The following is a 25,095-nucleotide window of genomic DNA, read 5'->3' as shown; positions in this document are numbered from 1 at the left end:
TAAGAGATGTGCATCGTAAATATCAACATGTATACCTACTAACATTAAGAAATATGCATTGACCCTTGCTTTAAAAAATATATATGCATTGACCCAGGAGACGAAAATGTTTCTAATTTTTTGCGGAGCGTACAGGGACATTTTTTTCACATAATATGCTTATTGTAAGCGAATATTAAATAACGCCTGCAAAAAAAATATGCATTCACCTAGATGAGGAGATGAATATGTTTACCGTATTGCTAATTTTTTGTGGATGCATATAGAGACATTTTTTCCGCATAATATGCTTATTGTAAGTGAATATTACAATGACGGCTGCAGTTTTATAATCTAACGTAGTAAGCATGAAATAATAATTTACTCGCAGTGGTCATTTTTTATCGGATGATTAATCGGGAAAAATGAAAATTAATTTTTATCTTATCTCCAATGGGATAAATCCGTTCTCATATATAATATTTGAACCGCATCACATTATACCGTATTTTTGTGATATGGTTTATGAGTTTTTGGTATTACCGACTGCGGTTTGAAAATTTCATCAAACCGCATGTGTAGGTTGATTGTGAATATCAACATGTATACCTACTGACATTAAGAAATATATGCATTGACCACAGCTGAGGAGATGAATAGGTTTACTGGAGTAATTTTTTGTGGTTGCTTATAGATACAATTTTTCCACATAATATGCTTATGAAAATCAAATGATGCCTGCAGTTTTTATTATTTGATGTAGTAAGCATGAAATATTAATTTACTCGCAGTGATCATTTTTTATCGGATGATTAATCGGGAAAAATGAAAATTCATTTTTTTCTTATATCGAATAGGATTAATAATCCTTTTAAATAACATTCGAACTGCACCATATCGTACCGGATTTTTGTGATATGGTTTATGCAGTTTTTGTATTACACAGTTACGATTTGAAAATTTGATCAAATCGCATGTAAGGCTTGGTTCTGGTGTAATAAAAAGTTGCACCGCTGAGATCATCTCTACATCTCACCCTCACTGACAACCCTTTGTAGGGCTTCTCCTATAAATTTGGTGCATGTTTGTGTTCACTTCAGATCTTACCTTCAGTTTTTCTTGTAGCTAGTAACAATGTAACAAAGTTTTTGTATACTACATATATACGCAGTTATCTTATCCAAAATATGTTTGTTTTTTTGATTTTGCAGCAAAAGGTGGTGTTCAGGGTGGACATGTCAGACCCCAAGAAGTTTAAGGCCAAGGCCCTGAAGATTGCAGCTGCTTTTCTTGGTAAGAAACCTGGGTGCTTTCTCGAAAATACTCTTTCTGCCCGGGTCTAGGTGCGGATCTAGTAAGTGGCATGGTAACACGATGTTAAGTAATCAATCGCACTAAAACCTTAAGGTATTAGAGGAAGGCCTTAACACTTGAGTGTACATATGTTCCGTTTGATTTGATGATTGATGTTGTGTATGCATGTAGGGGTGGAATCAGTAGCAGTAACAGGAGAAAACAAGGATAAATTGGAGGTGATTGGAGATGAAATTGATACAGACCAATTTGCTAAATCGTTGCGAAAGAATTTGGGGAGTGCAGATTTAATCAGTGTTGGTCCGGCTAAAGATGACAAGAAAAAAAGTTGTTTTTGTTGTTGATGGCTCAGATGTAATCGTTGAGAAAGAATGTTGGAAGTGCAGAATTAATCTTATTTTTCTTTGAAAGTGTATCTTCAGACTTCTGGGTTTGAATCCGTGTAACAAGTAGACGCTTGAGTATCACTTGAATCCGTGTAACAAGTAGACGCTTGAGTATCACTTGAATCCGTGTACGACATTAATAACTGCAGCAAATTGTTCTATTCGCTGATTAGCTTAGCTGCACATAAATGTAAACCTGTTCTTGTAATTATAAATTCGTTTTGTGATTTTTCCAGTTTTATGTAGCCCCAGATATTCAGTTCTAAACAAATACAAGTGTTCCTGTTTTCTTGTTTGTTCTCTTACCTAAAAATTCTTCAGTATAATAAAATTGATTATCAGATGGCTATCCTACTACCAAGTCTATCGTAACAAAATCGTCACCATTAGAAGGTTTGTTATCTTGAGGTTGAAGATGAATAATGGTTACTAATGTTATTCAACAAATAGCTTGATCAATTCATTGTAAATCAGTAAACTATGCTCTGATTGGCCTTTCAGAGGCATCACATATTATAATTCTCAAGACCTTAATTTTTGAAAAAAGAAAACTAAAAGATGCTGCAGAATGCCAATTATCCATTTGTGTCTGACTTTCTAAACAAACATAACATCTCTGGTAGTCTTCTTACAGCCTTCTACATGTTCACAGTAATCATGTAACAACGAAGATTACATAAACATTTTATTCTCAGTCGGTAACTGGACATTGCCTTCAGCTGCAGGCGTGCAAAGAGCCTAATGACAAACCTTCTTTTACTTCATTTCAAGCACCCTTACCCTGGTGTCTTCTACCTGTAAGAGAAGCTACAGATTCGTCAGATGAAATGCTAATTTTCAATCTATATGTATGTTTTACATTTTGCAGAGCCCTTTTTACCCTACACTTTCCCAATGATTTGTCGCTCTACCTAATCACAAGTGCTTTTACTACGTTCTTTAAATAAAATATAAATTCTAAGTAAAGTCAGTTTAGGAAACAGAACCTCTTTTTTCCAATCTGATAAACTTGTTATAATAGCAAGCAGAATACTTTGCACTAGACCTCCTGTTACCAAACCGGTCCAAAGACCCTTGGACCTCAAATGCACCTGAAACCCCAATACTATAGCCACTGGAATTCCGACTAGATAGTATGACCCGAGATTAATATAAGCCCCAGAACGCTGCCACCCGGTTCCTCTTGCGACTCCTACAAATACATAAGGCATGATTAAAGAAGGAAAGAGGAGACTGTCATTTTAGGAAAGCGCATACATTTTTGTAAAAAAAGAATAAAATTAAACCAGTAAGTTGATTACCAGAAAGTATCCCATGAATGTTGTCTAAGATCATTGTCAGACATATCAATGGAGTCATTCTTCTAACATAGTCCACTATTTCATTATCGCTTACAAATGCAAGTCCCAAAACATATCGCAGGGAGAAAACTACTGTCGCTGAAATGCCAACCTCTATAAATCCAAGAACCAAAACTGCCCAGACAGTCCTCCTAACAACCTTTGCATTTCCAGCCCCTAGCTCATTTGAAACCCGAATACTACAAATATTGGAGATACATTGAGTCCATACTACAAATTGCATTCATTTGTTTCATAAATTCTGAAAGAAAGCCTGACACACCTGGCAGCAGCTGAAAGAGAGTTTGAGGCAAAACTATGCAGGACAGCGACAGTGATACTGTTAAGTAAATAAGAAAAGAAGTGAGCAGTTGTTCAATTGGCTTGTCCTAAAATACCAACAACACAAAGGAAAGAAGCATTACCTAATTGAGAGCACTGAAGTCTCCAGTTGGGGATTTTTCATTACCCCAGCCAGAAGTATGACTATCTCACAGGCCCACCATTCGAGGCTGCAAGAAAACATTTTTGTTGAAAAACATTAGAGCAATAGTTAATACTTCAGTAGTAATTTTTGAGAAAATTGACTGAAGAAGATATGTGAACAAATTAGGCACTCCTTTTAAAATCGGTTTTAGGAGAACTGGTAGCTTGACAACTTTAGACCTCTCCTTACGTGGCGTAGCCACGTAGGTAACGACAATATTTCCCAATTATGACATTTTGTGCAGCAACAAAGTTGCGAAATTATGACATTCCTTAGGAAGCATGATACTAAAATAGTGACGCAAAATACTAATATCGACAAAATGATACTAAAATAGTGACGCAAAATACTAATATCGACAAAAATATAAGGAAATAGGAAGTATAATTACCAAATCATGAGAGCAGATGGGATACCAATCTGGAAAAACTCCTTGATTGTACTAAAGACCTCCATAGAAAAAGGAGCACGAGTCTCAGCACAATTCGGTGAATACATGGCATAAAGTCCAAGAATGACGACATTGAACCAATATGATAGACCAATAGCAAGTGCTGCTCCATTACTTCCCATATGAAACTTAAAAACCAGAGCCCAGCAAACTGGGACATGAAATGCCAGAGTTGCAACTGAGCTTACGAGCAAAGGAAGAATCAGATACTGAGACTGCAAGTAGCGAATTAATAGTTGAAGAATAGCGTAAGGAAATAATGCTGGTATTGACCAGATCGAAAACTTTCCTGCTTGGTGTGAAATTAGGGGATCTTGGTGGAGTAGGATCAGAAGTTTTTCCATAAAAGTCCATGAGATAGCTACTGGTATGCAAAGTAAAAGCAGAGATATAATGGCGCCATAAGTGTATTTGGAAAGTTTTTTGTGCTGCTTCGCGCCATACGCTTGACCACACAATGTTTCCAGTGCACTGGCCATTCCATACTGTTTTTAACAGAATCAATATTCAGTTACTTAAGACATTCAGCAAAATCTTGTTTGTCTTTTCGAACAAAACTTACCAGAACACTGAAGCCAGTAACATTTGTGAAAGACATGGAGACAACGGCACCAGAGAGATAAAGCTTTCCAACATGGCCAACCATCAAAGTGGACACGAATCTTATCAAATACTGTGAAGTTGAAACAAGCAACATCGGTAAGAAAATGGAACAAATCCTTTTGGTCTCTGCTGCAAACTCGATCCATGTCGATTCTGCAACCATTTGTTTGTCTTCGTTATCTAGTGTCTTCACTGCCACACCACCCTTTTCGTCTGCCATAGCTTCCTCTGTATGCTTAGCGACCTAGTAATTGTGTAAGTGTATTACTGTATTCCTAACCAAAGCGAGAAAATGCCAAACTAATTATTTGTTTTTTGACATCAACAAAAGCGTTACTAAACATCAGCAGCAAGAGAGTTCCAAATTATGAGCAACCATATTTGCAGACAATGCCAAACTAATTAATTAGTACTATTAGCTGTAAGATGGTCCCTTAAAAATTATCTTTATTCTTGTGATTTTCCAAAATTAATGTAGCCCATAAGTGTTTTTGTTTATAATTCATATTGAATACCGCTAGTTCTCAGATCTGGACTGAGTTTCCGAAACTTTTTTAATCTTGATTGAATACCATCAGATTTTAAATGATTTCATAAAATCCTTGTTGAATACACTAATGAAGATATTTTTTTCATAAAATCTTTAACAGAATATTTAAAATTCAAATTGAATACCTCGTATTTTGAAATCCAGCTAATAAAATCATGTAGCAGCTAAAATTACATAAACATGACAATATCACTCTGTAACGGGTCATCTCCTCCGCTTGCTATCGTGCAGGGAGCCTCACTGGTCATCTCCTCCACCTGCTGTCGTGCAGGGAGCCTAATGGCAAAACTATTTCTCACTTCTCAGCCGAAACTTTCATTCAACCACCCTTTCCCTCGTGTTTTGTACCTGCAACAGAAACTATGAATTAGTTAGCTAAAGTATATGTTTGTTTCACATTTTGCATACCATTTCTGAGACCTGCAATTTTCTTTTAAGGATTTTGCTGTGTCATAAATTCAAATGCGCGTAAAATAAAATGAAATATGATATGTTAAAAAGTCAGTTTAAAACATAACCTCTTTTTTCCAATTTGTTGAACTTGTAATAATAGCAAGCAGAACACCCTGCACGGTAGCTCCTGCTAGTAAACCAATCCAAAGACCCTTGGTCCTCAAATGCACCAAAAATCCCAACAGCAGAGCCACTGGTATTCCGACTAGATAATATGCCCCGAGATTCACATAAGCCCCACGACCCTGCCATCCGGTTCCTCTTGCAACTCCTACCAGTAAATAAGAATGAGACGACAATTTTTTTTTCTGGGAAGAACTACACATTTTGACTAAAAGAGAAAAATCGAGTGAGTTGATTACCAGAAAGTATTGCTTGAATGCTGTCTAAGAACATTTTGAGACATATAAACGGAGTCATTCTCCTCAAATAGTCCACTATTTGGTTATCGCTCACAAATGCACGTCCCAAATCATAGCGCAGGGAGAAAAGCACTGCAACTGCAATGCTCACCTCTATAATACCAAGAACTAAAACTACCCAGACAGTTCTCCGAACAGCTTTTTCATTTCCGGCCCCTAATTCATTTGAAACCCGAACGCTACAAATATTGAAGATACCTTAAGTACATATAATATAATTGCCTACATTTGTTTTTTACAAATTGTGTACAGAATGTCTTACACACCTTGCAGCAACTGAAAGAGAGTAGGGAGCAAAACTATGCAGGACAGCGATTGTTATACTGTTTAAGAAATAGGATTTAATTCACACAAAAGTGACAAGCTGTTCTGTTGAAATGTATAAAATTATCATTTCAAAAATATTACAGAAGAACTGAGTATTACCTTATAGAAAGCACTGAAGTCTCCAGTTGGGGATTTTTCATTACCCCAGCCAGAAATATAATTATCTCACACGCCCACCATTCAAGACTGTAATGCAACATTTTAAGTATCAGAGCACTGAATCTATGAAGAAGAACAACTCGCGAAACAAAAAAAGCAAAATAAATTAAAATCTGAGTGGTAAAGGTGAAAACTTTAACATGCATTTATAGGACAGTTGTATTGTATTGATCAAATTAAGTCGATTTTAGAAATGACATTCCATGCTAATTTGAGGAGCATGATACTAAAACAAAAATGCAAAATGCTGAATTTTATAAAAGTATGAGAATCATAATTACCAAACCATGAGAGCAGATGGGATGCCAATCCTGACAAAGTCCTTGATTGTTCTAAAAGCCTCCATAGTAATACGAGCACGAGTATCAGCACATTTTGGTGAATACATGGCATAAAGGCCAAGAAAGATGGCATTGAACCAATATGATACACCAATAGCTAGTGCTGCTCCATCACTTCCCATACGAAACTTAAACACAAATGCCCAACAAACTGGGATATGAAATGCCAGAGTTGCAACTGCGCTTGCAAGCAAAGGAAAAACCAAATACTGAGACTGCAAGTATCGAACCAAAGGTTGAAGAATAGCATAGGGGAATAATGCTGGTATTGTCCGGATTGAAAACTTTCCGGCCTCATGTGCAATTAGGGGATCTTGATGGATTAGGATCAGAAGTTTTTCCATGAAGATCCATAATATAGCTATTGGTATGCAAATTAAAAGTAGAGATACCATTGCCCCATACATGTAGGAGGAAAGTTTTTTGTGCTGCTTTGCGCCATAAGCCTGACCACATAATGTTTCCAGTGCACTGGCCATTCCATACTGTTTTAGAAAAAATCAATATCCAATTAGAATTACATTTGTGGGAAAAAATGAAATCTCATTTGTCTTTTCAAAGTAAACATACCAGAACACTGAAGCCAGTAACATTTGTAAAAGACACTGAGACGACGGCACCAGAGAGATAAAGTTTCCCAACATGGCCAACCATCATAGTGGACACAGATGTTAACAAATACTGGGAAGTTGAAACAAGCAACATTGGTAAGAAAATTAAACCGATCTTTTTGGTCTCTGCTACCAATTCCTTCCATGTTGATCTTGCAACCATTTGTTTCTCTTCGATTTCTAGTGTGTTCACTGTCATACCACCCTCTTCCTCTGCCATGGCTTTCTCTTCTGCTGTAACACAAATCTATATTTCTAACCAAAGCGAGAAACAAAAACAAGCCTAAAACACGGGGTTTGGGTCTTTTTATCACATTGAGATGCCGAAAGATTTATATGAAATCTCTTAGAATCTAACATTATCCACCCAGTCTAATAAAGTCAATAGATATAATTAGTTTAAATGCGGATATTGTTTTTTATATACTAGTTTGAATGTTTTACCTTTCAAAACAAGAATGCAATAATGCAAGAATCTCTTATTATTCTGTGTTTTCAAAATTTATGCAGCCAAGATATTCAGTTCAAATATAAAAATTTCCCAGTCTAAATCTTTTACATGTAAAATTTCCAGTAAAACACTGAAGAGCAGAGTAAAAATTGGCACATATTATCATCATTCCTGGTCCTCTTCTTCACTTCAAATGAATAAAATGGCGACATATTTATCACGTCTCAGCTGGAACTTTCACTTCGAGCACCCTAACTCTCGTGTCCTCTACCAGTAATAAGAACTACAAAATTATTAGCTAAAATGCTCACGTTGATTCATGTTTCACATTCTGGAAACCAGTATATGACTGTTGACTGTGCGAGAATTTTGTGGAATTCATACATTCAAATGCTTTTTTTTGTTCATTGAAAACAAAATTAGGAATATAGAATGTTAGTAAGTCAATTATGAACATGACCTCTTTTTTCCAATCCGTAAAACTTGTTATAATTGCAAGCAAAACAGTTTGCACCAGAGCTCCTGTTGACAAACCAACCCAAAGACCCTTAGCCTTCAAATGCACCAGGAAGCCCAATAGTAGAGCCACTGGGATGCCGACTAGATAAAATGATCTGAGATTCACATAAGTCCCAACGTGCTGCAACCCCGTTCCTCTTGCCACTCCTACCAATACGAATAACAATACTTTTTACGTGTAATGGCTACAGATCAGGTGAAACAAAAGAAAGAAATTATCAAGTCAATTACCAGAAAGTATTCCTTGAATACTGTCCAAGATCATGGTCATACATATTAATGGTGTCATCCTTCTTACATAGTCCACTATTTGGTTATCGCTCACAACAACCGTCGCAATGCTCACCTCAATAACTCCAAGAACTATAGCTGCCCAGACAGTCATCTGAATAGCCTTGGAATTTCCAGCCCCTAATTCATTTGAAACACGAATGCTACAAACGTTGAAGATATTTTATTCAGCAAGTACAATTGATATAGTTGCACACAGTTGTTTTGACATGTCCTGTACAAAGTTTTTTACACACCTTGCAGCATTTCCAAAAGTTAAAGGAGAAAAATAATGTAGGCTAGCAACCGCAATACTGTTATTGATATATTTGATTAACAAAAGTAAGTTTTTTTCTTCAAATGGATTGTTGATCAATATCAACATATTTAGAATGTGAATTATATATGAGGAATTAAGAAGCACTGCCTTATTGAGAGCACTGAAGTCTACATTTTTTTGTAGATTTTTATAAGCATGTTACTAAAATTGAAATGCAAAATTGAAAATTCTAAAACACGTTTAAGTACAAGAGTTACAATTACCAGACCATGAGAGCAGATGGGATACCAAGCCGCAAGAAGTCCTTGATTGTACTAAAAACCTCCATAGAAAATGGAGTACGAGTAGCAGCACATTTCGGTGAATACATGGCATAAAGGCCAAGAAAAATGGCATTGAACCAATATGATAGACCAATAGCAAGGGCTGCTCCCATTTTAAACTTAAATACTAAAGCCCAACAAACAGGGGCATGAAAAGCCAGAGTTGCGACTGAGATTGCAAGAAAAGGTAGAACTGAAGTACTGAGACTGCAAGTAGCAAACCAACAGTTGAAATATAGCACAGGAAAATAATGCTGGTATAGACCAGATTGTAAACCTTCCGGCTTCTTGTGAAATTAGAGGGTCTTGGTGTAGTAGAATCAGAACTTTGCATACCAGTAACCTTCCGGCTACTGGTATGCAAAGTAGAAATATTATGGCGCCATAAGTGTAATTGGAAAGTTTTTTGTGCTGCTTTGCGCCATACGCTTGACCACATAACGTTTCCAGTGCACTGGCCATTCCAAACTGTTTGTAAAAGAAATATCCATCAATATCCAGTTACTTATGACAGGCAACTTATGCAAAGAAGAAATCTTGCTCGTCTTTTACAAGTAAACTTACCAGAACACTAAAGCCGGTAACATTTGTAAAAGACATGGAGACAACGGCACCAGAGAGATAAAGCTTTCCAACATGACCAACCATTAAAGTGGAAACAAATCTTACCAAATACTGTGAGGTTGAAACAAGCAACATTGGTAAAAAATATAAGTGATCTTTTTGGTCTCTGCAACAAACTCGTTCCATGTTGATTTTGCAACCATTTGTTCCTCTTCTTTTTTCTGGTGTCTCCACTGCTACACAACCCTCTTTGTCTGCCATAGCTTCCTCTTCTGCAATGGCTAACTATTACCACCAATATTTCTTTTAGATACCTCTTATTTTCAAATCTGTTTGAAATAGTAAGATTTCATAAATGTAGCACTATTCAATACTAATGAATTTATTATACTCTCACGCTCCTTAGAGCAGCTGCACCTAAAATGTAAGAATGATCTAATTATCAATTTTTCTTGTGATTTTTCAAAAAATTTATTGCCAGATATTCAGTCCAGTTCTAATGTAAGTTTTATGACCATATGCAAGTGTTTTTATTATAAAGTCTAAATCTTTTATTGATAGACTTTTCATTAAAATACAGTAAGCAGAGCACCCTCTTCTTCTCAGAGCACTCAGACATGCTTTTATGCTTTTAGAGCACTAAGACATTTTCTCTTTTTACTGAATTAAGACATGCTCTTATGCTCTTATGATATTTGACACTTTTTTGTTTCACTGTTGCAATCATAACAGGCATATAAATAAATCTTCTGTTATGTTACACATTAGTGAAGATGACAAAACAAGCATATCCTTTCTGATTAGGGATAAGGCTGAGCCCACTAGCGGGATTACTGATATCGATGTTCCATAATGTAAGATGGTACTTCTTCAACATCAGTTAATTTTGTGTTTTTGCAACATTCATGGAGCAGGACATTTAGTTCTGATATAAGTTTTATGACAATATACAAGTGTTCTTGTTTAAGTCTAAAGCTTTGGCATGCAAATTTTACTGTAAAACAAAGGAAGCAGAGGATCTTCTCTTTAAGTGCAATCAAACAATCTTGAGCCACTCTTGAAAACAAGCATATAGCAACTTTTATCTCAGTTTTCAGCTGGAACATTCATTTCGAGCACCCTAACCCTCGTGTCCTCTACCTGTAAGACAAACTATAAATTTATTAGCTGAATAGCTTTCGTGAAACAAATTTTGTGGAATCCATAGATTTCAATGCACTTCCTTCCAGTTCTTTCACAACAAAATGGAAATAATACTCTTAACAAGTCAGTTAAAAAGATGACCTCTTTTTTCCAATTTGTAAAACTTGTTATGATAGCAAGCAAAATACTTTGCACCAGAGTTCCTGTTACCAAACCGATCCAAAGACCCTTGACCTTCAAAGGCACCAGAAATCCCCATAGTAGAGCCATTGGAATACCGACTAGATAATATGATCCGAGATTTACATAAGCCCCAAGACGCTGCCACCCTGTTCCTCTTGCCACTCCTACCAATACAAATAACATGCTTAAAAACGGAAGATGTCAGTACTTTTAACGTGTAATGGCTACAGATCAGGTATAACAAAAGAAAAAAACATTATTAAGTCGATTACCAGAAAGTATTCCTTGAATGCTGTCCAAGATCATGGTCATACATATTAATGGAGTCATCCTTCCTACATAGTCTACTATTTGGTTATCGCTAACAAATGCACGTCCTAGAATATGGCGATTTGAGAAAAGTACAACTGTCGTGATGCTCGCCTCCATAACTCCAAGAACCATAGCTACGCAGACAGTCATCCGAGTGGCCTTTGGATTTCCAGCCCCCAATTCATTTGCAACACGAATGCTACAAAATGTTGAAGATATTGTATTCAATAAGTGCAAATAACATAGTTGCACACAGTTGTTTTGACATACTGTTAATAAAGTTTTCCACACACCTTGCAGCAACACCAAGAGTGTAAGGAACAAAATAATGCAGGGCAGCAACCATAATACTGTTATTGATAAAACTTGATTAACAGAAGCAAGTACTTTTTTTTCTAATGGATAATATCAACATATTTAATATGAGTTATGTCAAAGGAATTGAGAAGCATTGCCTTATTGAGAGCACTGAAGTCTCCAGTTGGGGATTCTTTATAATCCCGGCCAGAAATATGACTACCTCATATGCCCACCATTCAAGACTGCAGGAAAGCATTCGTTGAAATATTAAAGAGCGCGTTCTTGCAGGGATTGAAGCAACAATTTATCTAACCAATGTGATAAAAATTACTAAATTAGTGACAGACTAGTACAAACTCTTGGTTATATTTTAGGACAGATATTTTTTATGACTTCAGTGCTTATGACATTTTTTTGCAGATTTTAGGAAGAACAGTACTGAAATAGAAATGCAAACTTCTAAAAATCCTGTAAGTATAAGAATAACAATTACCAAACCATGAGAGCGGATGGGATACCAAGCCGCAAGAAGTCCTTGTTTGTACTAAAAACCTCCATAGAAATTGGAGCACGAGTAGCAGCACATTTAGGTGAATACATGACATAAAGGCCAAGAAAAATGGCATTGAAACAATACGATAGACCAATAGCAAGGGCTGCTCCATTACTTCCCATTTTAAACTTAAATACTAAAGCCCAACAAACGGGAGCATGAAAAGCCAGAGTTGCAACTGAGCTTGCAAGCAAAGGAAGAACTAAATACTGAGACTGCAAGTAGCAAACCAAAGGTTGAAGAACAGCACAGGAGAATAATGCTGGTATTAACCAGATTGAAAACCTTCCAGCTTCTTGTGAAATTAGAGGGTCTTGGCGTATTAGGATCAGCAGTTTTTCCATATAAATCCATAAAATAGCTACTGGTATGCAAAGTGATAGTAGAAATATTATGGCTCCATAAGTATAGGTGGAAAGTTTTTTGTACTGCTTTGCGCCATACGCTTGACCACATAATGTTTCTAGTGCACTGGCCATTCCATACTGTATTTAAGATAAATATCCAATTAGTTCTGATATGCAACCTAACCTAAGCAAAGAAGAAATTCGCTTGTCTTTTGCAAGTGAACTTACCTGAACACTGAAGCCGGTAACATTTGTAAAAGACATGGAGACGACGGCACCAGAGAGATTAAGTTTTCCAACATGACCAACCATTAAAGTGGACACAAATTTTAACAAATATTGTGAGGTTGTAACAACCAACATTGGCAAGAAAATATAAGTGATCCTTTTGGTCTCTGCTACAAACTCGTTCCATGTTGATTTTGCAACCATATCTTTCTCTTCGTTTTCTGGTGTCTTCACTGCTACACAACCCTCTTGGTCTGCCATAGCTTCCTCTTTTGCAGTAGGCCAGTAGCTAACTACTGCTTCCAAATTTTATTTTAGATACCGCTTATTTATAAATCTGTTTCAAATAGTACGATTATAAAAAATATTGCACTGGTTAATGCTAATGATTTGAGTATACTGTCAGGCTCTTTGCTTAGCGTAGCTGCACCTAAATTGTAAGAATGTCCTAACTATCATCTATTCTTGTGATTTTTCAAAATTCCCAGACATTCAGTCCAGTTCTCATGTAAGTTTTATAACCATACCCAAGTGCTTTCTTTTTAAAGTCTAAATCTTTTACATGTAGATTTTTCACTAAAATATAGTAAGCAGAGGGCCTTCTTCTTCTCAGAGCACTTGGACACTTTTAGGCTTTTAGAGCACTAAGACATGTATTCTTTTGTTATAATACTAAGTAGATACCACTTGATGTATTTTTTTTTAAATCCTGTTTTTGGTAGTACCATTTCTATACATATGGCTATTTGAGCTAATGATTATAGTAAATTGTTCTACTCTTTACTTAAAGGAGTTGGCTTGGCCTAACTCAATCCCCCTTAGACTGGGGTCATTTTTCGGAAACAACCTCTTTATTCTTTTGATTAGGGGTAAGACTGAGACTGTTATAGGCCGGATAACTGATATGGTGTTCCATTTTCCCTTGTTCTAATCTTTGGTTAGCTTAGTTGCACCTATAATGTTAGAGTGTCCTCCTTCATCATCAATTAGTTTCGGGTTTTTTCAAAGTTTATGCAGCCAGATATTCAGTCTGATCTAAGTGAATTTTTCTGTAAAACACAGGAACCAGAGGACCCTGTCATGATGTGCAATCAAACACTCTCTTTTGAGTCACTCTTGCAATAAAACAAGCATACAGATAACCTTTTGTTGTGGTATACATGTAGTAGCTACTAAAGATGAAAAACATTATTATATCATTCACTAAATGGTCTTCTTCTCCACATGCACTGAATTTTAATGGCAACTTTTATCCAAGTTCTCAGATGGATCTTTCATCTCGAGCACCCTAACCCTCGTGTCCTCTACCTGTAACACAATTATAAATATAAATTCATTAGCTGCATATCTTTCGTAAACAACTTTTGAATGCACTTCATTCCTGTTCTTTCCAAACAAAATGGAAATATACTATTTAACAAGTCAGTTTAAAAAAATGACCTCTTTTTTCCAATTTGTAAAACTTGTTATGATAGCAAGAAGAATACTTTGCACCAGAGCTCCTGCTACTAAACCAATCCACAGACCTTTGGCCTTCAAATGCAGCCGAAAACCCAACAGTAGAGCCATTGGAACACCGACCAGATAATATGATCCGAGATTCACATAAGCCCCTAGACGCTGCCATCCGGTTCCTCTTGCAACTCCTACCAAAACATGGTTAAAAAAGGAAAATGCCAACAATTTTACATGTCATGACTACACAGTAGATGAAAAAAGGAACAAAAATGGAGTTGATTACCAGAAAGTATTCCTTGAATGCTGTCTAAGATCATGGTAAGACATATAAATGGAGTCATCCTCCTTACATAGTCCACTATCTGGTCATCGGTCACAAATGCACGTCCTAGAACATGGCGGATGGAGAAAAGTACCACCGTCGATATGCTCACTTCAATGATTCCAAGAACCATAACTACCCAGACAGTCATCCGAACAGCCTTTGGATTTCCAGCCCCTAATTCATTTGAAACACGAATGCTACAAACGTTGAAGATATTCTATTTATTAACTACATATGATATAATTGCATAAAGATGTTCTGACATATTAGGAAAAAAGTTGTCCACGCACCTTGCAGCAACACCAAGCGCGAAAGGAGCAAAATAATGGAGGACAGCAACTGTAATACTGTTATGCATAAGATTGGTTAACAGCGAATGCACATTATATCAGCATATTTAGAATATGATTCATATCAGAGGGATTAAGAAGCATTGCCTTATTGAGAGCACTGAAGTCTCCAGTTGGGGATTTCTCATAATCCCGGCTAGAAATATAACTACCTCATATGCCCACCATTCAAGACTGCAGGGAAGCATTCATTCAAAAATTAAAGAGCTCATTCTTACATGAATTGAAGTAACAATTGATCTAACTATTGTGATAGAAATCTGTAGATTTATGAAGTAAAAGTACTAACATTCGGTTTCATTTGTAGAACTTGTTTGTGAGCAACATTATTAGTGCCTAATTATGGCATTCTGTGCAAATCCTAGGTAGCATGCCATTAAAACAGATATGATAAAGTCTGAAGCTTGTGCAAGTATAAGAATTACGATTACCAAACCATGAGAGCAGATGGGATACCAAGCCGCAAGAAGTCCTTTATTGTACTGAAAACCTCCATAGAAAATGGAGCACGAGTAGCAGCACATTTGGGTGAATACATGGCATAAAGGCCAAGAAAGATGGCATTGAACCAATATGATAGACCAATGGCCAATGCTGCTCCATCACTTCCCATATTAAACTTAAATACAAATGCCCAACAAACAGGGACATGAAAAGCCAGAGTTGCAATTGAGCTTACGAGCAAAGGAAGAATCAAATACTGAGACTGCAGGTAGCGAATCAATGGTTGAAGAATAGCATAGGGGAACAATGCTGGTATCAACCGGATTGAAAACTTTCCGGCTTCATGTGAAATTAGATGGTCTTGATGGATTAAGATTAGGAATTTTTCCATGAATATCCATAGAATAGCTACTGGTATGCAAATTAAAAGTAGAGATATTATTGCCCCATAAGTGTACAACGAAAGCTTTTTGTGCTGCTTTGCTCCATGCGCTTGACCACATAAAGTTTCCAGTGCACTAGCCATTCCAAACTGTTTTTTGACAGATTAAATATGAATTGATTCATAACATGCAACTCATACAACATATTTTTTTCCGTTCCAGCATAATAGGTATTGAAGACTATAAGATCATGTTGAGGACTTTTGCTGACACGGGTTCTAGAGATGGACCGGTTACTTAATAATAAGAATGGTGTATTTTTAACCTCGATAAACAAAAAAATTTCAGTCCTAATGATATAATTCATTTATCAAGTTTCCAGTACACAAAAACAAGAATGTAGTTTACACATACTAACCACAACTCAATACAGTAGAACCTCGATAAATGAATAATTTTTTCCCCTCCTATGACATCTTAAGGTTACTAACAATATTCATTTATCGAGTTTCCTGTACACAATAACATGAATGTAGTTTACACAAACAAAATGATGAGCACAAGTGCACAAGATCAAACTTACAAGGAAACTGAAGCCGGTAACATTTGTAAAAGACATAGCTACGACAGCACCGGAGAGATAAAGCTTTCCAACATGGCCAACCATCAAAGTGGACACAAATCTTAACAAGTACTGCGTGGTTGTAACAAGCACCATAGGCAAAAAAATCAAACTGATCTGCTTAGTCTCTGCCACGAACTCGCTCCATGTCGATTTTGCAACGACTTGTTCCTCATTATTCTCTGGCGTCTGCTCTGCAGCAGCACTCTCTGCTTCTTCCATTGCTGCTGCTCTTGCTGCAGCTAACCAGTAAACTATATATCGAACAAAAATTTAAAAAAGTCGAAAAAATTGACCTGTTTGTATAGGACGGCAAATGTACAAGCGTACAAATGATAAGACAGGGCATTGTTATAAATTATAAGAGATATTCTTGGATTATAATGCTTAATTTGGTTGGTATAGGTTTAAATTATAAGGTCGTCTTAAATTATAAGTTTGAAACATGGTTTACGACAAGAGCATGTCTGCTAGTTGCCTTAAAAGAATGCATGTCACTCTTTTATATTTTAAGGTCTGAATATAGGGTAACAGATTAGATGACTGTTAAGAAATCAGTCGTCTAAAATCTTAAGGTATTAGTGTATGTTTAATCGGATCTATATTTTAATACTTTCCTCACTCGAAATTCATTTTTAGGTCTAACCGAGTTCTCTCGTTAACTTGAGCTATGATACCATATTGAATGACTCAACGTGATCTATATTCTAATGTGGGCCTCTGCTTCACATACAGGGCTGCTTCACATATAATTTGAGTTCGTTAATAACAAATATACTAGCTTTCTTTTAAATCGAGGGAATTTGAATCCTATTTTATAATTTGAACGAACATTGAGACAAATTTTACCATTCCAATCGAACTAAATCAAATATGAATTCGAATTCGAGTCAAATCAAATCAAATTCAAATCTAGATAAAATCTGAACGAACATTTATATATTCGATGATCATATTAGATATAAATATTAAATAGATATAGCCTATAGGTTGAAAAATGAACCAAAATACGGTCCATTAATATTGGACTTAAAGTTAAATATGGGCTGGGCCTCGACGTGGGCCTGGGCTCTTCACTTCATAGCAGACTCTACACTGTAGTTTCTCTTCTAATTCTAAACCTACACAATTAAACTTTTCACCGTAAATAATTCCGTCTCCTCATTTCTTTACATTTTCATTTTACACGTATTTTAAATTTTATAAAGTGTATTTTTATAATTTATTTTTTAAAAAAAAATTGTCAATAAAAATTTAAATATTAAATTTTTAGTCAGAATATTTTTTTTAATAATAATTTATAAAACTATACTATGTAAAAATTTTAAAATACGTGTCGAACCATCCCTCTCATGACTCATATGTAAGAATTGAGAGGGACAGACGGAGTATTTGACAAATTTGTTGGCCCATAATATATATTCACTTTTAATTTAGGATGCATCTTAAAAATTATATAACAATTAATGAGGGTTGATTTATACATTTATTAAGGATATAAGCGCAAAGACATTATCAAATTAATCATTTTTTGGTTTTTTATTATGTGCACATGGTATATAATATACGCGGAAACTTATAATTATAGGTCATTTAAATTCATGGAGTTGTGAATGCAAGGATCCACCGCTATATAAAAAAATCAATAAAAAATGAATTAAATTTATAAATTTCAGCGTTTATTATATGCTCATGAGCAGAGAAAAATCGTTTTTTCTTAGTATGTATTATATTTCCAAAATAAATTTGTATTGTGCGACAGAAGGAGTGTACGATTAATTTTCTATTTTGTGCATAATCATTTTTTAATGGATTACAATATTATAATCCGAGTTAGTACTTAATCATGATTTTTTATATCAAAAATACTGTCATATTCCAAAATTAGAGAAAACATAAAACACAAATAAAATATGTAAATTGTTTAAATTTAAACCAGGGACAACGGATAGTACTCATATAACAAAATTTGTGATTCAAGAAATTAAATAACATGCGACAACCTACACATGTTTTTACTAAAACAAATCTTAGTAGCCTTTTAGTAAGTCGTTCCCCCATTAATTTCATTCATGTGACCTTAATTAAATTTATTTACATCATACATTTGCGGATTTGCATGTGCTGACAATTTATATAAATTTGTTTACATTTTTTTGAATTTTAAGTATCCGTTGTGACATAATCTAGGAGAGCCCTAGGTACCCTAGTGTCCAATTAAGCTCTCAGATTTTTTTTTAAAATCTCTTTTTTAATTATCTATAAATCTTTGAAGATAGTTGACTATTTTTTTTCTCGGGTCACGCTTCGCGAACTAGTGATTATTGCAGTTGAAACTAGAAATGTAGAAAAAATCTGGGCTTTCTTAGGGTCTTTACGGATCCTATATTTTTAGGCAAAGCTCGATGAAACCCGCGTCGAGGGCCCAAACGGGCTCTGATATTTTCGGAAAGCCTGGTCCGGCCCGGTCAAAATCAAAGCCCAAAAAATCCGGCCTGATCAAAGCCCCGAACTTTTTAAGGCACAGTCAAAACCTGGTCTTGTGGGCCTTTTGTGTATCTCTAGTTGAAACTGGTGACTTTTTTGAAAATATGAAATTTCAAATTTAGTAAATTTGTGATTTTTTGCAAAACAAATTTTTTAAATTTAGTGAAATCACCAACAATTTTAACAATGAAAATCATCGGTTCTCATTTTAAGAAATTCTCATTTGAGTAGAAGATGCGAGTGTTCTAAAAATCGGTATATGCAGACGACAGTCGAAAACAACCGACTCATATTTGAACATTTAATCGAGTACTCGATCTCAAAGTTCACGGATGTTGAAAACGAGTGCCTCAAATATGGATCGATTACTTAGATCGTGAAAACGTAACATTATCGAGTAAAACCGAAATCCAAATTTTATAATGTTGGTAATATCCACCTAGTAGTGCACAAACACAAGTTGCTGTAGCCTGTAACTTGTAATTGTAAGGAAGATCCTCCTACGGTCCACATTGGCTGTGGCCTGTGAGTTGCGAATCTGTCAGGCGCATTTTAACGGGAAAAGAGTATATGTGTGCACACTAAAATTGTACAATTAAGTACTATATTGTAGGTCAATCCTGGTTAACTCAGCTCGAGGTTTTAAAGTAATTGTTTAGGCTTCATGTCCCTAGTCAAATTCCGTTAACAGGAAAATTTCGGGATCAGTCTTGTTCGTCTTTAGTCAAGGCATTGTTCGTCTTTAGTCAAGGCATGTAAATATTGATGGAGAAACTGAAAGAAAAAAAGATTGATGTGTAGCTAAGTGGAGATTGATGGCAAAAGGATACCCATGCATGTGACAATGTTATCTCATCCTAGACCGAGAGATTGACTTTGATTTCATGGTGCCTCATTTCTCCACTCATTTATTGGACCATTTTTTTTCCTTTTTATGATTCTTCACATCTTCTCAGCTCTCTCTGTACGTAACCCATCTCGGATAGCTTAGCTGGTTGAGACCGGGACATTAAGGCTTACGCGGGTTATAGCGGTGGGATGTTGTGTTAGCCCTGTTCAAAATTAGGGAAAGGACTATTGCCTGCATTACTTCTGCATTGCAGATTTAGCATACTTAAAGCAATAGAATAGAATAGTAAAAGTTACATATCTTTCTACTATATATACCAATATACCCCATGTTATATAGTATCATTCAAGAGAAAACAAGATTTGAGCTTAGAAAGTAGACTAAAAGGAGGAGAAATGGGAGCAGCAACTGCCACTCCCCTTTGTGTCTTTCTATCACTTATTCTTTTATCACTACTGCATTATCCTACCTTTGCCAGAGAAAAGGTAAGCATCCTTATTAGCAACAAATATTATGATTATACTTCGTTTTTCGGATAATACCTTCTAATAGTTTTCGATATTTCTTTGGTAGCATTCTTATGTGGTGTACATGGGAGCGCATTCTCATGGAAAGAGCGTCTCGTCTGCTGATTTAGATCGTGTGACCGAGACACATTATAAGTTTCTTCAGTCATTTTTGGCAAGGTAATGAATCTAGTAAGATTCTGTAGTTAGTCCTTCTGTAATGATATGCAACCTTGTTATGCTTGATCAGTTGAATTTGCTAATAATGTAGGACTGAGGAGGCCAAAGACGCCATATTTTACTCGTATACGAGACACATTAATGGTTTTGCTGCAAGGCTTGATGATGAAGAAGCAGCCAAGATAGCTAGTAAGTTGAAAATCTAATGCTTGTGATTTGTTTTCACATCATTGAAAAATAGTACATTTGTTTAACTAATGGTGCAATTAATGTCACTTAATGCAGGGCATCCCAATGTAGTCTCAATTTTTCCAAACAGGGGGAGAAAGTTGCATACAACCAGGTCATGGGGATTCATGGGGCTCGAGGATGGTGGCGTAGTCCGTCCCAGCTCCATCTGGGCTAAGGCCAGATTTGGAGAAGATGCAATTATCGGCAATCTAGACACTGGTTAGTTTTCCTGAAATAATTCAAGTTGATATAAACCTACAACATGTTCTTACCCAAACGATGAATGATCAGCCGTTTTGTTAAATTTGTTTTTGTTGCCAGAAGTACATTCAAAGAGACTCATTGTTATAGTTGTTTTGAGAGATTCCAATATTTTAAATTTAGATCATTGACTCGAGAGATTATATACTAATAGTTTTGTCTTGTCTAATATATTTATCTGACACAGAAGTTTAAAATTAACAATCTTGTAATCTAAATCTCGGTTTTATACTATTACTCTTTAAGATGCCTGGCTTATTCTACATAACCAATGTAGTTGTCTGAATCTCTAGTGTATCCTTGCCTTAAAAAATTATATTACTGCACAGATACAGAAGTATTGGTCGATTGGGATTGTGGGACTGAACTTCTAATGTGTAGTGTTTACAAGAACATTAGTAGGGTCATTACTAATCGATCTTTCAATTCATGGAAAGAAAACTACAGACACGTGCAATGCAATCCCCCGTTGAGATGCTAATATGTTTGCTTAGCTCAAATGCAGCATCATATGTGCGCGTGTCTGTGCTTCTTTGTTAATGAATTATCTGAAATTACTTATAAGTTAGTAAAGTACATTTGCAGAAGATAAAGTATGAAGTAATAAGGAATTTAAGGTCATATTCCAGGCCATACAAATCTGGTTCTGCTGAAGGTGTCAATTATCAACTATCTTTAGCCTTACCTTTTGTGTATTGGGAATGGTCCAGGTGTTTGGCCGGAATCCGGGAGCTTTAGTGATGAAGGACTGGGACCAGTTCCATCAAAGTGGAAAGGTATCTGTCAAAATGATGTGGATCCTGGCTTTCACTGCAACAGGTATAATCACTTTTTCCAATGCTTTTCAGTTGTGGCCCTCTACGTAGACCTTTGCGCTATTGACAGGGAAGAGTTCACCACACAATGTATTGCTAATTCTATTAATAAGAGAGGCCTAACAGTTGCATTATACATTTTGCTAATTCTATTAATGAAAGGGTTCTAATTCCTTGTAACTTTCCTTTAATAAGTAGACATTTTCTGTTTCAACTAGTAATTACAATCTTATGTATTACCTTCTGGTTTTTATCCAACACCTAGAATCTTATACTTGCCAATATGTTACACTTCTTGCAATTTTATTTTGTTGAACTTGCTTGAAAGTTGATTGGGCACTAATTCATGTTTTCCTATAATGAAGGAAGCTGGTTGGAGCAAGATATTTTAACAAGGGGTATGCTGCTGTAGTTGGATCTCTGGATCCGTCCTATGACTCACCACGTGATAATGAAGGGCACGGATCACACACCTTATCAACAGCTGGTGGTAGTTTTGTGCCTGGGGCAAATGTTTTTGGATACGGCAATGGGACAGCAAAAGGTGGATCACCAAAAGCACGAGTGGCTGCTTACAAGGTTTGCTGGCCCCCAGAGGGCGGTAATGAGTGTTTTGATGCAGATATATTGGCTGCATTCGATGTTGCCATTGATGATGGTGTAGACGTGCTGTCTGTTTCACTTGGAGGTGATGCTGTTGGGTTTTTTAATGACAGTGTGGCCATTGGTTCCTTTCATGCTGTTAAGCATGGAATATTTGTGGTCTGTTCAGCCGGAAATTCTGGACCAAAAGCAGGTACTGTTGCAAATGTATCACCTTGGCAATTTACAGTTGGAGCCAGCACCATGGATCGCCAGTTTCCTAGTTATGTTACTCTTGGCAACAAGATACAGTTCAAGGTTAGTTGTCCTCAACCTAGTCATATTTTTCAGAACTCAATTTTCATGTCTTAGACTCATTGTAGATGTCACCTTGAACAGAAGCTGATCTAGTTATACGTTTTCTATTAGGGAGAAAGTCTTTCAGTAGAAGGATTGCCAACCAAGAAGTTCTATCCCATTATTAGATCGAAAGATGCCAAAGCTGCTGATGCATATGAAGAAGACGCGTAAGGACAGAAGCTATTGGTAGTCTGGTTCTAATAATGCTTAATGCATATATGATATTCAATACTGAAGTAAAGCGAACATAACAGTGCCTTATTGGCGATCCTTTTATTCGTGCAGTGAACTCTGTAAAGCTGAATCTTTGGATTCTGAGAAGGTGAAAGGAAAGATATTGGTGTGCCTTCGAGGTGATACTGCGAGGGTTGACAAAGGCCAACAAGCTCTTTCAGCAGGTGCTGTGGCAATGATTCTTGCTAATAATGACCTTTCTGGAAATGAAATAATCGCTGACCCTCATGTGCTCCCTGCCTCACATATCACGTACTCAGATGGCCTTGCCGTCTATCAATACATCAAATCAACTAAGTATGACAATTAGCTGGAGAAATATCAAGGCTTTTAGTAAATTGTGTTTTTAAAACTTTTGGGCAAGTGCATAGCTATATTATCTAGTCATTTAGTCCTATCCCTCTTTGAACTTCATCCAACATTTGACAGGTCTCCGGTGGCTTACTTAACCCGTCCAACAACTCAATTAGGCACAAAACCAGCTCCCTTCATGGCTGCTTTTTCATCAACAGGACCGAACCTTGTTACTCCAGAGATCCTCAAGGTTTTGCAAGCATCCCTAATTTTTACATTTTACAAGTTCTGGTTAACATAACTAAATGTGGTAATGATCTTTTATTAATTTGTTCAGCCTGATATCACTGCCCCTGGAGTGAGCATAATAGCTGCTTACACAAGAGAACAAGGACCAACAAACCAGAAATTTGACAAACGTCGAGTTCTTTTTAATGCAGTATCAGGCACTTCCATGTCATGTCCTCACGTGTCTGGCATTGCTGGTCTGCTAAAAACTCTTCATCCAAAATGGAGTCCTTCTGCAATCAAATCTGCAATGATGACCACTGGTAAGCATCTCCTAGTTGTTGCAATACATTATAGGTCATATTTTGTTACCTAGGATTGTTTTACTAAATGCTTAAACATAACAATTTTTCTAAAATTTAAGAACTAATGAATTCTTTACTATTCAGCAAGAACACAAGATAACAAATTACGCGCAATGACCAATGCATCCCACTTGAAGGCATCACCTTTCTCATATGGAGCAGGACATGTGCAACCAAACCGTGCTATGGATCCTGGACTGGTTTATGACTTAACTGTCGATGATTACCTCACATTTCTATGTTCCCTTAATTACAACCAAAGTCAAATCACACTCTTCTCAGAAGAGCCTTATAGTTGTCCAGAAAAAGTCATTCTCACAGATTTCAATTATCCTTCCATCACCGTCCCTAACCTTAAAGGCTCAATAACAGTGACTCGAACGGTTAAGAATGTAGGTTCACCAGGCACGTACAAGGCACGCATAGTTAGGCCACCTGGAATAACAGTTTCAGTAGAGCCAGATAGCATGAAGTTTAATAAGATTGGTGAAGAGAAGAGCTTTAAAGTTACATTGAAGCTGAAACAAAGAAGTGCAGCAAAAGAGTATGTGTTTGGGAAGTTGATATGGTCTGATGGTAAGCACTATGTGAGGAGTCCCATTGTGGTTAAGGCAATTTAAAAATTTTAAGCTATCAGGATCTATTGTTTATTTATTCTTCTTTTGTCAGAGCACTTGAATTTAGTCCTGTTTATTTTTCTGTAGCTTACACACAGTGTGAGTACTGATTTTTGATGATGATTGCAAATGCAAATGCAAACAAAACTTTCTCTCTTTAGTCTGTTAAGAGAGCTATGTACTGACTGACTTTATATAGATTTCTTGATTTACATTTCTTAAATGTGTTATTTGCAGAGCTTTTTTTAGTTTCATCTCTAGAAATTTTGATATTAAGAATTTAAATTAAAAATCAATAATACCATTTTAAAGAAAATTGAAAAACTTAGCAACTTAAAACAATGTATTATGTTTTCATTAATAGAGCATCATATCTAAATTACAAAAGATATAATCAACAATACCATTTTAAAAAATGCACTCAGCTAATAAATGTTCAATAGGCAAGTTTTTATTCATTCAGCTTGACAGAATTCAGATTCAGATTAGACCAGCCTAACAATTTTTAACTGTCAACTGTGGTTAATGGTAAAGGATTCTCCTGGTCATGGCCACATAGCCTTGTCATTCCCTCCAAAGTTGAAACTGAGAGATAAACTTTATTTAA

At 36.1% G+C, this 25,095-nt stretch overlaps 6 protein-coding genes across 6 annotated transcripts; 1 reads left to right on the top strand and 5 right to left on the bottom strand.

The window, feature by feature from the left end:
• Positions 1 to 2,138: 2,138 nt before the first annotated feature.
• LOC141706514 (protein DETOXIFICATION 14-like) lies at positions 2,139 to 4,780 on the bottom strand. Its single transcript, XM_074509246.1, has 7 exons — positions 4,520 to 4,780; positions 3,898 to 4,442; positions 3,445 to 3,531; positions 3,303 to 3,359; positions 2,981 to 3,219; positions 2,666 to 2,871; positions 2,139 to 2,474 (listed from the first exon to the last, which is right to left on the bottom strand). The coding sequence occupies exons 1-7, from the start codon at positions 4,778 to 4,780 to the stop codon at positions 2,436 to 2,438; spliced, it is 1,434 nt and encodes a 477-aa protein (XP_074365347.1). The 3' UTR covers positions 2,139 to 2,435.
• Positions 4,781 to 5,425: 645 nt separating this feature from the next.
• On the bottom strand, positions 5,426 to 10,091 carry LOC141706513 (protein DETOXIFICATION 14-like). The gene is made up of 13 exons (XM_074509245.1): positions 9,831 to 10,091; positions 9,610 to 9,734; positions 9,207 to 9,473; positions 8,921 to 8,977; positions 8,692 to 8,827; positions 8,440 to 8,578; positions 7,383 to 7,657; positions 6,753 to 7,297; positions 6,412 to 6,498; positions 6,252 to 6,308; positions 5,926 to 6,164; positions 5,629 to 5,834; positions 5,426 to 5,458 (listed from the first exon to the last, which is right to left on the bottom strand). Exons 1-13 carry the CDS (start codon positions 10,089 to 10,091, stop codon positions 5,426 to 5,428), a joined length of 2,427 nt encoding a protein of 808 aa, XP_074365346.1.
• A 774-nt stretch (positions 10,092 to 10,865) lies between these two features.
• On the bottom strand, positions 10,866 to 11,814 carry LOC141706512 (protein DETOXIFICATION 8-like). The gene is made up of 4 exons (XM_074509244.1): positions 11,762 to 11,814; positions 11,429 to 11,667; positions 11,115 to 11,320; positions 10,866 to 10,970 (listed from the first exon to the last, which is right to left on the bottom strand). The coding sequence occupies exons 1-4, from the start codon at positions 11,812 to 11,814 to the stop codon at positions 10,917 to 10,919; spliced, it is 552 nt and encodes a 183-aa protein (XP_074365345.1). The 3' UTR covers positions 10,866 to 10,916.
• Positions 11,798 to 13,358, bottom strand: LOC141705295 (protein DETOXIFICATION 14-like). Its single transcript, XM_074508317.1, has 3 exons — positions 12,897 to 13,358; positions 12,262 to 12,806; positions 11,798 to 12,010 (listed from the first exon to the last, which is right to left on the bottom strand). The coding sequence occupies exons 1-3, from the start codon at positions 13,155 to 13,157 to the stop codon at positions 11,896 to 11,898; spliced, it is 921 nt and encodes a 306-aa protein (XP_074364418.1). The 5' UTR covers positions 13,158 to 13,358; the 3' UTR covers positions 11,798 to 11,895.
• Positions 13,359 to 13,998: 640 nt separating this feature from the next.
• Positions 13,999 to 16,827, bottom strand: LOC141706511 (protein DETOXIFICATION 14-like). The gene is made up of 8 exons (XM_074509243.1): positions 16,821 to 16,827; positions 16,440 to 16,732; positions 15,461 to 16,005; positions 15,117 to 15,203; positions 14,970 to 15,026; positions 14,638 to 14,876; positions 14,337 to 14,542; positions 13,999 to 14,204 (listed from the first exon to the last, which is right to left on the bottom strand). The coding sequence occupies exons 1-8, from the start codon at positions 16,825 to 16,827 to the stop codon at positions 14,133 to 14,135; spliced, it is 1,506 nt and encodes a 501-aa protein (XP_074365344.1). The 3' UTR covers positions 13,999 to 14,132.
• Positions 16,828 to 19,896: 3,069 nt separating this feature from the next.
• Positions 19,897 to 24,705, top strand: LOC141706593 (subtilisin-like protease SBT5.3). The gene is made up of 11 exons (XM_074509356.1): positions 19,897 to 20,300; positions 20,389 to 20,501; positions 20,593 to 20,690; positions 20,787 to 20,951; positions 21,704 to 21,812; positions 22,174 to 22,708; positions 22,820 to 22,917; positions 23,036 to 23,281; positions 23,414 to 23,528; positions 23,616 to 23,829; positions 23,956 to 24,705. Exons 1-11 carry the CDS (start codon positions 20,211 to 20,213, stop codon positions 24,489 to 24,491), a joined length of 2,319 nt encoding a protein of 772 aa, XP_074365457.1. The 5' UTR covers positions 19,897 to 20,210; the 3' UTR covers positions 24,492 to 24,705.
• Positions 24,706 to 25,095: the final 390 nt, after the last annotated feature.

Source organism: Apium graveolens, chromosome 2, assembly GCF_009905375.1.
Source record: "Apium graveolens cultivar Ventura chromosome 2, ASM990537v1, whole genome shotgun sequence".
Classification (NCBI taxonomy): domain Eukaryota; kingdom Viridiplantae; phylum Streptophyta; class Magnoliopsida; order Apiales; family Apiaceae; genus Apium; species Apium graveolens.
The sequence above is the reverse complement of the archived record's forward strand: the minus strand, read 5'-3'. Positions and strand labels throughout refer to the sequence as shown.

What these genes read in the sequence shown, in the direction of transcription:
- LOC141706514 (XM_074509246.1), bottom strand. Translation starts at nt 4,780, where the DNA reads ATGGCAGACGAAAAGGGTGGTGTGGCAGTGAAGACACTAGATAACGAA. An exon ending in ACTTCAGTGCTCTCAATTAG is followed by an intron (nt 3,360 to 3,444) that starts GTAATGCTTCTT and finishes TTTACTTAACAG; the next exon opens with TATCACTGTCGCTGTCCTGC. An exon ending in TCTCTTTCAGCTGCTGCCAG is followed by an intron (nt 3,220 to 3,302) that starts GTGTGTCAGGCT and finishes CAATATTTGTAG; the next exon opens with TATTCGGGTTTCAAATGAGC.
- LOC141706513 (XM_074509245.1), bottom strand. Translation starts at nt 10,091, where the DNA reads ATGGCAGACAAAGAGGGTTGTGTAGCAGTGGAGACACCAGAAAAAAGA. An exon ending in TGCATACCAGTAGCCGGAAG is followed by an intron (nt 9,474 to 9,609) that starts GTTACTGGTATG and finishes TGCTACTTGCAG; the next exon opens with TCTCAGTACTTCAGTTCTAC. An exon ending in ATAACCAAATAGTGGACTAT is followed by an intron (nt 8,579 to 8,691) that starts GTAAGAAGGATG and finishes CCTGATCTGTAG; the next exon opens with CCATTACACGTAAAAAGTAT.
- LOC141706512 (XM_074509244.1), bottom strand. Translation starts at nt 11,814, where the DNA reads ATGGTTGCTGCCCTGCATTATTTTGTTCCTTACACTCTTGGTGTTGCT. An exon ending in ACTCTTGGTGTTGCTGCAAG is followed by an intron (nt 11,668 to 11,761) that starts GTGTGTGGAAAA and finishes AACATTTTGTAG; the next exon opens with CATTCGTGTTGCAAATGAAT. An exon ending in CATTCAAGGAATACTTTCTG is followed by an intron (nt 11,321 to 11,428) that starts GTAATCGACTTA and finishes TTGTATTGGTAG; the next exon opens with GAGTGGCAAGAGGAACAGGG.
- LOC141705295 (XM_074508317.1), bottom strand. Translation starts at nt 13,157, where the DNA reads ATGGCAGACCAAGAGGGTTGTGTAGCAGTGAAGACACCAGAAAACGAA. An exon ending in TTACCGGCTTCAGTGTTCAG is followed by an intron (nt 12,807 to 12,896) that starts GTAAGTTCACTT and finishes TCTTAAATACAG; the next exon opens with TATGGAATGGCCAGTGCACT. An exon ending in CCATCCGCTCTCATGGTTTG is followed by an intron (nt 12,011 to 12,261) that starts GTAATTGTTATT and finishes GCTTTCCTGCAG; the next exon opens with TCTTGAATGGTGGGCATATG.
- LOC141706511 (XM_074509243.1), bottom strand. An exon ending in TTACCGGCTTCAGTTTCCTT is followed by an intron (nt 16,006 to 16,439) that starts GTAAGTTTGATC and finishes GTCAAAAAACAG; the next exon opens with TTTGGAATGGCTAGTGCACT. An exon ending in ACTTCAGTGCTCTCAATAAG is followed by an intron (nt 15,027 to 15,116) that starts GCAATGCTTCTT and finishes TATGCATAACAG; the next exon opens with TATTACAGTTGCTGTCCTCC.
- LOC141706593 (XM_074509356.1), top strand. Translation starts at nt 20,211, where the DNA reads ATGGGAGCAGCAACTGCCACTCCCCTTTGTGTCTTTCTATCACTTATT. An exon ending in CTACCTTTGCCAGAGAAAAG is followed by an intron (nt 20,301 to 20,388) that starts GTAAGCATCCTT and finishes TTTCTTTGGTAG; the next exon opens with CATTCTTATGTGGTGTACAT. An exon ending in AGAAGCAGCCAAGATAGCTA is followed by an intron (nt 20,691 to 20,786) that starts GTAAGTTGAAAA and finishes CACTTAATGCAG; the next exon opens with GGCATCCCAATGTAGTCTCA.